Source organism: Myotis davidii, unplaced genomic scaffold, assembly GCF_000327345.1.
Source record: "Myotis davidii unplaced genomic scaffold, ASM32734v1 scaffold808, whole genome shotgun sequence".
Classification (NCBI taxonomy): domain Eukaryota; kingdom Metazoa; phylum Chordata; class Mammalia; order Chiroptera; family Vespertilionidae; genus Myotis; species Myotis davidii.
Window position 1 is genome coordinate 252,544 of NW_006298960.1, and position 10,229 is coordinate 262,772.

Genomic DNA, 10,229 nt, shown 5'->3' on the forward strand with positions numbered 1-10,229 from the left:
TGGCACTGTGTCTCTCCAGCTAACAACAGAGCAGAGGAGACTTGGCAACTCAGTGTTTGCCGGCCAAGCAGAGCTGAGTTACTCTTAAAGCCTCCAGCAAGGTGGCTCTACCTTATTTGGCCAATTTGAAGTTTTCCTCAGAAGATGAAGTCATCTAAGAAAGTCTACAAATGCAGTACATCTTACAACGAAAGAGTACCTGGCATGTGAATTTGGCTTTTATTTTTCATATGTGCTCCTCTTAAATAACCATAAAGAGACACCTTTCGGTCACACTTGGCATTCGTTCGGATATCTTCTGGGTTTGTTAAATCTTCCATCCTAGAAAAATAAAACCCAATCACATGGCAGAAATGAATGTCAGAGTTCGTGTACCGCCCCCAGCCCCCGCCGTCACATGTCAATAATTCAACACCTTCACTAGTTCACTCATCACGTTTAGAAAATACAGACATAAGGAAGCACAGCTCACCATCTACCAGAGGAAAAGAAGCAAACACATGACTGCACCTTAGGCTCTATGAACTATACATTCCTTAAGTAAGACCCCAGAAATGGGGAATGCGTGTCCCTGGGGTCAGGGAAGGAAGGGGATTAAGCTTGGATCTGAGGTTTTTTAGTGTGGGTTGGGTTCTGGCAGGTGGAATAAGGGTACCCCAGGCTGAGAAAACAATATGAAAAAAAAAGCATACAGGAAGGAAAACACAGGACACAGCTGAGTGACGGGAGCACCAACTTAAGGTTGGAAAAGCAGGATGGAGTCACATCCCGCAGCCTTAAATGCTTCAAAATCCTCACACTTTTCTAAACATTTCATACTTTATTCCCAAAGCCATAGCATCTTTATGTAACGATACAAAAATAAGTAGATATTTTCCATCAACCACATTTCTCCCTCCACTATTCACAAAGAAACACAAAATAAGCTCTATTACTGTTCTTTTTCTGACCTCCTTACCTTTGAAATATCTGGGCAAGGAAGAAAATGTGACATTCACTTTTTACCTGTCTGCCAGGATATAAGGGTGAGATGTCTGCCATGTCAGAGGCCTAAACTTCATAACTGTAATAAAACGGCCCAGATTGTGAATTTCCTGGTTTTGATATTCTCCATGTACCATTCCAGAAAGGTAGAACAGCTTGGCACCCTAAACATAAAGAAAAAAGAAATTAAATTTCAATTAAATTCCTGTCGATAGTGCACTAAAATAAAGACCTCTAAATAAGTAGCAAGGCTAAGAAAGCGAGACTCCTAGCAAACCACGGTGCCAATGCTTCCGGAACCTCTCCAGCCTCTCAGAAACCATCTTGTTAGGGCTTCGTAGGAACAGAACTGCAAATACGTTTACTTTCAAGACTGCTCTGCAGTCCAGCAGTGGCACCTGTCTGGAGTACTGCAGTGAGGCTCCTGGGCACAAAACATCCTGAGGCCAATGGGCCACATCAGTGTGAGGGGAGGGAGAAGGGACAGTATGTGTGCACTTGTTCTTGGCCCTGTCACTACGAGAACCTTTGGACACTCTATTAAGTCACAAATCCAAACCACTTAGAGCAGTGGTTCTCAACCTTCCTAATGCCATGACCCTTTAATACAGTTCCTCATGTTGTGGTGACCTCCAACCATAAAATTATTTTCGTTGCTACTTCATAACTGTAATGTTGCTACTGTTATGAATCGTAATGTAAATACCTGATATGCAGGATGTATTTTCATTGTTACAAATTGAACATAATTAAAGCATAGTGATTAATCACAAAAAAATGTAATTATATATGTGTTTTCTGATGGTCTTAGGCAACCCCTGTTTAAAGGTCGTTCGACCCCCAAAGGGTCACAACCCACAGGTTGAGAACCGCTGACTTAGAACCAGACCCTGCCAGGTGCTGGGGACAGAGACAAATGAGACACACTAAGAGTGTGTCCAGAATAGAGACTACCTCGAGGAAGTGTGCCAGGGACTATCAACAGATATATAGGAGGTGAGTCCTGTAGAAATGCTTGTTAAGATCTCCCACTCATGCAGTCTATTTCTAAAGGATTACAGGGTTAGTATTCAATAACTAATTATCTACCTACCGGGTAGACTTCTGTCCAGAACCTGTGCTTCAATCGCTTCTTCGCCTTCTTCAGTTGCTTATTATACTTGAAGGAATCCAGATGAGTGAGAACGCCCATAATTTTAGGAAAGCCATGTACTTGACAGATGTTTAGAAACTCAAATGTTTCCATTTCAAACCCGAAGCTGGCATCTATGAGCATCAGAACCTAAAAACAGAAGACAATTTCTCAAGGAAACTACCCAAAACAGACCATCAGAAAACTAAGGCCTATGGACCAAATCCCAGCCAGCTCCTATTTCACAACTAAAGTTTTACTGGAATACAGCCATGTTAATTCATTTATGTACTGCCTATACTTCTTTTTTTTTAAACTGTAACCCAAAGATATTCCCTCCATTGATTTATAGAGAGAGTGGGAGGAGGGGGAGAGAGAGAGAGAAACATCAACATGGAGACACAACTACTGGTTGCCTTCCACATGCGCCCCTACTGGGGGTGGGAAACCTGCAACCAAGGTACGCGCCTTTGACCAGGAATCGAACCCAAGACCCTTTGGTCTGTGGGCCTATGCTCTAACCACTGACACGGCCAGGGCTCTACACCTGCTTTTAAGCTACAATTGCGAAGTTAAGTAGTTGCAACAGAAACTATGACCCACAAAGCCTATCTGGCCCTTTACTGAAAATGTGCAACTCCGCAACTCCTGATCTAGACTAAATCAAATGATTATTTAGGAATAACCATGATAGAGAAAAAAACACATCTTTTGATTTGCTCTAAAAGGTAAACATGAGACAATATCCACCAAGATATAAACTTCCACCTCAGGAATTTTGATGTCTGAGAAATAACTCAGAAAAGGCTGCATCTACTTTAGCCCTTATCTGAAAAAGTTCTTACTTCAAGAAATAAACTGTTTGGCAAGGTGTTTTTAAGCCAATAACAGGTCTCTCTAACAAAGAAGCCAAATCTTTGACATCCAAAAAATGCGAGATAATGATACTGAAAAATATAAAAAATGTAGTGAAAACCAAATATTTTTGTTTCAATTTTCTCAGATGGAAAACAAGTCTTTTGCTGGGAAGAATGTAGTAGAAAAGCTCTATCTTATATATTAATTTGTAACATGCAATTGCTCAGATACTAAAAAAAGAAGGCTACCAGTTTAGAATGGAGTCAAAGATAATAAAATTATAAATGGTAATCTATAAAAGATAAGCAGATAAGACCAATTTTTAAAATTTATGACCCTTCAAATAATTTCAGAGTTGATTCCTAGAGACTTCTAGTTTTAAGGTATTACATCTCTGTCTTCATCTTTTTATAGATAATTAGAAATAATTTTTAGCCCTGTCAGTGTGGCTCAGTAGTTGAGTGTGAACCCATGAACCAGGAGGTCAGTTTAATTCCCGATTGTGGCACATGCCCAGTGGCGGCCTCAATCCCCAGTAGGGGACATACAAGAGGCAGCTGATAGATGATTCTGTGTCATCAGTGATGTTTCTGGCTCTCTCCCCGTCCTTTCCTCTGAAAACCAATAAAAACATTTTTAAAATATAATAATTTTTAAATACAGAAAAACTTATCTGATTAAATTATGGAACATTCATAACCCTGAACCACAAACTACATGACGGCGGGCTGCTGAGCATTGTGAGAAAGTATAGCGGCAGCAGCAGAGCTTAGGCTGAGCACACAGAGCCGTCCAACGACACTGGAGCAGCATGAAGGGGAGCAGGCTGGCAGTGGCATCCCCATATCCCATTTGACAACATGGAGTGACAAGGGGCAAGCAATTAGTTGTATGATCAGAAAAACTGGTGGCAAACACAATCGTTGTCTTAGTTTCAACCTTTGCCAACTGAATATAAATGAAACCTGCATTCCTCCTCCAGTGCACACACATGTGCATGCAAACACAAACCTGTGTATTATGTATGCCTGCTGTGACTTAGAAGGCTTTATAACAACCTAGAGCAGAGCAATCAACAAAAGCCAGGTTAAATAAATACAGTACACACAATGGAATACTTAGTAAGGTTGAGCTTATTTACCTCCAAGAAATGCTAAGTGAAGAAAAACAAAGCACCTGAGTATAATAAACACCGTGAGCTTCAAAGGGGTTACATGTGTATGTATAGACATATCTGGAAGGATGCTGCTTTGAGGGAAACTGAGAGAAGCAAGGAAACAGAAAACAAACATTGTTTGCACCCTGTAGTACAGTTTGAATATTTTACCAAATTGATGTGTTCCTTTTTAAGCCTTAAAAAAATGTGTATGAAAGGCTTCTTAATATGTATATGCTTTTAAAATTAGGACTTGGGCCTGGCCAGCGTGGTTCAGTGGTTGAGCATCGACCTGTAAACCAGGAGGTCATGGTTCAATTCCTGGTCAGGGAACATGCCCAGGTTATGGGTTCCATCCCCAGTGTGAGGTGTGCTGGTCAATTATTCTCTCTCATCACAGGTTTCTATCTCTCATTCCCTCTCCCTCTCCCTCTCCCTGCCTCTCTGAAATCAATAAAAATATATTTTAAAAAATTAATTAAATAAAATTAGGGCTTGGAATATTTTACATAAAAGAGAAACTAATGACTCATACACTAAGCTTTCAATCATTTCACATATGTAAGATTTAATAAGTTTATACTATTTTGTGTTGACAATAACATTTTTATTAATGGTAGCATTACATGTTGAAAATTTGAATAGTATTTAGCTTTCTGATATTAAAATGGGATAGCCATAACATCATATTAAATTATTTTTTATTTTAGAGGATTTCCTGGACCAAAGAATAAAATCTGTAGCTTTTTCATCAAACAGCCATCCAGAAAGTTGAATAAAAAAAACCCCAAAACACCAATGTACTTATTACCCCACATTTTCTAATCAATATGGCTTAATTTTTTTCTTTTTGGCTTTATTTTTGCACAGTAACATCTCTGTAAATGCAATCGAGGCTGCACAATTTCCACATGCTGAATACTGTAGAGATTTTTTATTTTCAACTCTGACAACTTCTCATGGGCAATCCACATATTTGTTTTATCACAATCATTTAGGACAGAGGTTCTGGCACCAGCTAGGAGTAGAGTTCCCACCCTCTGAGAAATCATTTAACTTCTGGGAGTCTTGATTCCATCACAATTGGAGATAATACATATTTACCTCTAGGGCATACTGGGGGATTAGATGAGCTACATTTGTAGAAAGCTGTTAGCACAATGTCCCCTAAGGGTCCAAGAAATGGACTGTTACTACTGTTTCATGTACATATTTATGCGTGTGTGTGTGTATATATACGTATATATACACACACATATACATTATACATATATATACATATACATATATATATCTTAATGAGCTTTTATTAGCTATGTTGGTTAAAGGTTTTCTTTGTCCTGTGATTTACTTTTAGATTTTAGAATACATTTCATTGTGCACATTCCATTTTTACTATAACAAAAATTATTATGACCATCATCATCAAATACATCTACTGCATCCCTCATGACACTCATCACTTCCTTAATAATTATAATCCTTTCTTCCCTTCAACATGGGATAAATAACCCATCACACTGCTCTAAGTCCCCATCAGAAACCCACCGCCCACACTAACTTACCAAATCTGCTACTTTAGCCAGGTCAATCATCATGTTAATGTCACATCCACATTCAATAATGGTGAGTCTGCGCTTTTTACCTATAAGTGAAAAGATGAAAATTGTACTTTAAAAAAATATATTCATTAACGTTAATTAACATTTTTAATTGCATTAAGTAAAGCACCATATGCACTTATAGGAGTATGCCAGAAATTCATTTTTATAGGAGAAAATTAATAAAATCTATTTCACCTTGGTTTTCTTGCTATGTTCTCTAATTTTAAAATATCACAAGGCTACTCATATGGATAAAGTGCTCAAACAGGTAAAATTCCGACTAGAATGGGCAGACAAGTGGATTTCATGATGACCCTGATCCTGCTGTTCAGTAGTGGCCAGCGCTTCTACCTCTAACAAAGCTTCCTGTGTTCCCACTATAGCCAAAAAAATCCTCAAACCTAATACAACAGAATATTTGTGAACAATCACTATTTCTAAAATAAGTCTAAAGAAGTCATCACCGTAACAAAAATGTCTTAAAGAGAAGCCTCAGTCCAACTATAGTTGTCCTTTGAACAATTAGGGGGTTAGGGACACCAACCCTTGTGCAGTAGAAAATTGCATATAATCTTTGACTTCCCCAAAACTTGAGTCGTCCCTTGGTAAACACAGGGGTTGGTTCCAGGACCCCTGTGGATATCAAAAGCCAAAGGGGCTCAACTCCCTTACATAAAATGGCTCATAACAATGCACAGGGTTGGCCTGAACATATGCAGATTCCCAACCACGGATGAAAAAATACTTTTTGATCCACATCTGCGGATGTGAAACCTAGGGATACAAAAAGCCAACTGTACATTTATTTAAAAAAAAATCCAGATAGAAGTGGACCTGTGCTTATTATTACTAAATGAGAAAGTTCAGGCTCTACCACTGTCATTGTGGGAATTTGTTTCATCTTCCCTCAAATTTAGAAAGGTCACCATGTTCCAAAGAGATAAATCTCACAGGAAAGAGAGGAAAACTCCCTTACTTCCACAAGAATGGGAAGTACTTGCTATCTGTTAAATGAAGGTGCTCACCAGGACCAAGCCAGCCTGCCCAGGCCAGCCACGCCTTTCGGAGGAGCATCCCTAGCAAACGCACACTGCAGTCAGAATAAGGTATACATCTGCATCATTATTACCTCTAGGAACTTATCTTTTTCTGAAGTTACAGCCAACTTAGTAACACTTATGAGGTAATATGAAGTGACAATATTAATTTCGCATTTACCAGTAAAAAGGAAAAGTTCAACAAGGACATGCATGCTTCTCAGACGACAACACCTGCCATGTCAGTCTGGGGTCGCACCCGCCTACCTGACACAATTGTTACAGGGCCTCTGATCTCTGTGAGCTTCTGCCTGGTGAAGTTCCGAATGAGGCACTGAATCAAAGTGCTCTTGCCAACTTTCGGAGGCCCCATCACCACCACCACTATTGGTGGAGGCTCTAGTGGAGTTCGATCAACCACTGGAATATGGTGCTTTTTTGTTTTCAAATCCTGAGTCCTATTTGTTAAAAAATAAATAAATACATTCATTTTCAAAATATAAAAGGCAGTATCCCTATATGTAAAGATTTTAAAGAGAGCAGAACAGACAATACATAGGTATAATTAACTTGTTAACTCCTGGCTCCAATCCAAATAACCACTTCAGTAAATATAAAAACAGATGGACTTCAACAGTACAGAATGTTGAAAACTATACTAACCTTAAATCTGATTGCTTTATTAGTTGATTACAGTAGTTTACAGAGAAAAAAAAGCAAACATAGAGGCGGTATATCATAATGAATAAGAGCAGAGACTATAGAGTTAAATTTGGCTCCTTTACTGGAAGAATATAATTCACTAATGTTTAGCCCGGCCAGTATGGCTCAATGGTTGAACCAGAAGGTCACTGGTTCCATTCCTGGTCAGAGTACATGCCTGGGTTGCAGGTTCCATCCCCAGTGGGGGGCGTAAAGGAGGCAGCTGATTAATGCTTCTCTCTCATCTTTGATGTTTCTACCTCTCTCCCTTCCTCTCTGAAATCAATAAAAATACTTAAAAAAAAATGTTTAACCCAGCTGGCATGGCTGAGTGGTTGAACATAGACCTATAAACTAGAGGTCACAGCTCAATTCCCAGTCAGGGCACATGCCCAAGTTGTGGGCTTGATCCCCAGTAGGGGGTGTGCAGGAGGCAGCCAATCAATGATTCCCTCTTATCACTGATGTTTCTCTCTCCCCCCACCCCGCTTTCCCTCTCCCTCTCTGAAATCAATACAAAGATAAAATAAAATAAAAAAATAATGTTTCTGGTACATTGCTTAGCATATAAAGATTCATTAAATAAAGTTATTTAATATTACATATTTCAACTATATAAAACACATCCAAAAAAAACCCCACAAGCACATCTATTATCAGAGATATTATTTAAAGTTTAAGAACAAACAAATTCTATTAAAAAACTCATGGTTTTTCTTGGGCAAAAAAAGGCAATCAGTATAATCACTGGAGGCAAGGCAGCTTCCATAGGAACGACCTCTTATGTCTTAGTAAAAGAAATATGGCATGCATCTCCATGTCCTTCAGAGCTGAACAGACTCATGAATTCAAACATCTGGAGAGACTCCAACTGCTTAAAAAGAAAAAAAATGAGCCCAGCCTGTGTGGCTCAATGGTCAAGTATCAACCTATGAACGGGGAGGTCACAGTTCAATTCCTGGTCAGCACACATGCCAGGGTTGTGGGCTCCATCCCCAGGGTGGAGTATGCAGGAGAGAGCTGATCTATGATTCTCTCTCATCGATATCCCTTCCTCTCTGAAATCAATAAAAATATATTATTTACAGAAAAAAAATGAAAGAACCACTAGAAGAATCTAGCTAAACATACCTGTGAAAGGATCGAGCCATCCGCACAGCAGATTGGACTGCAAAAGCTTTGGGGTTTCTCTTCCGGGCATCTTCCTCATCTCCAAGTTGGAGGTCTTGCAAATGCCGTTTCTTTTTCTTCTCAGCTTTGGGCCCGCTGTTTTTCTTTCTGTGTTTCTTCTGGTCCTTGGTCTCCATAGTGACTTTTTACCAATTCACAAGTAACCTACATTGAATAAGGTGGGGGTGGAGGAAGCATTTTACAATCTACATGGCACCCAGGGAAAAACAGTAAGTTTATTTCTTAAAAAAGACACATATATGTTCACCCAAGAAGGGTAGGAACTACTTAATATGCCAAATTTCACTGCTCTGCTACAAATTAGTTACCTCTGCTTAGATTACTATCTATTCATCTTAAGTTTCTGCATTAGCATTGTCCATTTCTGCAATGATGGAAACATTCTACAGCTATTTTTAACACAGTAGTCACTAGCCACATGTGGCTAATGAACTTACAATGTACCAAGAGAAACCGAGAAATTGACATTTTATTTTAATTAATTGCATTCTAATTTAAATAGTCATATTTTACTAGAATATTTGGACAGCTCAGCTCTAAATAGCAACTGGACTAATAAAATGGCTTCCAAACCAACTATTTTAAGGTATTTTATTAAAAAAATCAAAGCATTTTAATAACCCCCCAACATGATGGCAGTATTACTTTTAGTTTGATACCGTAAAACTCTTAAATTATAATAATTACCTACACACACTTAAAAAATATCAATAGGTACTCGTGTGAGATATGACTGGTTGTGGATGATGCCTGGAGACCACATATATTTGCAGAAACCCTTAGATTCCTGAGCATCCCAGAAATTCATGGCCCATAAACTGGGAACCACTGGATTAAGTTTTGTTGTTTGTTTGTCTTTAAGGAAATCAGGCTGCATACAATATAACACATGGTTAACAAAAAAGGGGAGTGGGGCAATCAAGTCATCCAATGAAGGTACTGAGATAACTTCAGTTCAATAAATATACGCGTCTGCCTTTGATGTGCCAGGCACGGTGCCGGGAGATGGCTGCAGCTATGATCTGACTAGTGGGCGGAATTCAAACCACCGTCTTCAGAGCCTGGCAGTAAGGGCCACATCAGACGGCTGCACTGCAGGAGGGCAGGCCGATTCCTCCCTCTCACCGGCGGAATAGAAAGTCCGCACATACCAGCATAATGTCAAGAAATACTAATGGGAGTTAGGGGAGCTGGGTTCTAGGAGCGCTTTGAAACTAAACAGCTGTGTGGTTCAGGACATTCTTTTTCTACTCAACTGTATCTTGGTTCCGAACTTGTATGCACTTGATGCCTTTATCCTCTTGGGGTGCTGGTTAGGTGGGGAGAGGGGAAACACTTTTTGGAATTAGCTGACGTGGCTCGGGTCTGTCACCGGCCGGGATTACGCCGCATTGGAATGCCCCCCGGCTCTCCCTGCCCCTCTCCCCGGGTCCCACGCGCATAGCCACGCCCCCAACGACCAAGGAGCACGTCTCCGGAAGGTACGGAAGATGCCTGCCCGGCGCCTCAGGTTCGCCCCGGGGGCAGACTGCCCGAGACCGAACGCGGGCCTTCCCGTGCGCTCG

General features: G+C 40.0%; 1 protein-coding gene across 1 annotated transcript in view; it reads right to left on the reverse strand.

Annotated features, from left to right (window-relative positions):
• BMS1 (BMS1, ribosome biogenesis factor) overlaps nt 1–10,229 on the reverse strand; it is a 34,948-nt gene that overhangs the window by 24,292 nt on the left and 427 nt on the right. The window contains exons 2-7 of the mRNA XM_006774528.2: nt 8,605–8,811; nt 7,039–7,229; nt 5,696–5,775; nt 2,078–2,266; nt 1,006–1,148; nt 200–321 (exon numbers count right to left, since the gene is read on the reverse strand). Coding sequence (XP_006774591.1) covers nt 200–321; nt 1,006–1,148; nt 2,078–2,266; nt 5,696–5,775; nt 7,039–7,229; nt 8,605–8,780 — 901 coding nt within the window. The 5' untranslated portion in view covers nt 8,781–8,811. The remainder of the gene's footprint in view (nt 1–199; nt 322–1,005; nt 1,149–2,077; nt 2,267–5,695; nt 5,776–7,038; nt 7,230–8,604; nt 8,812–10,229) is intronic.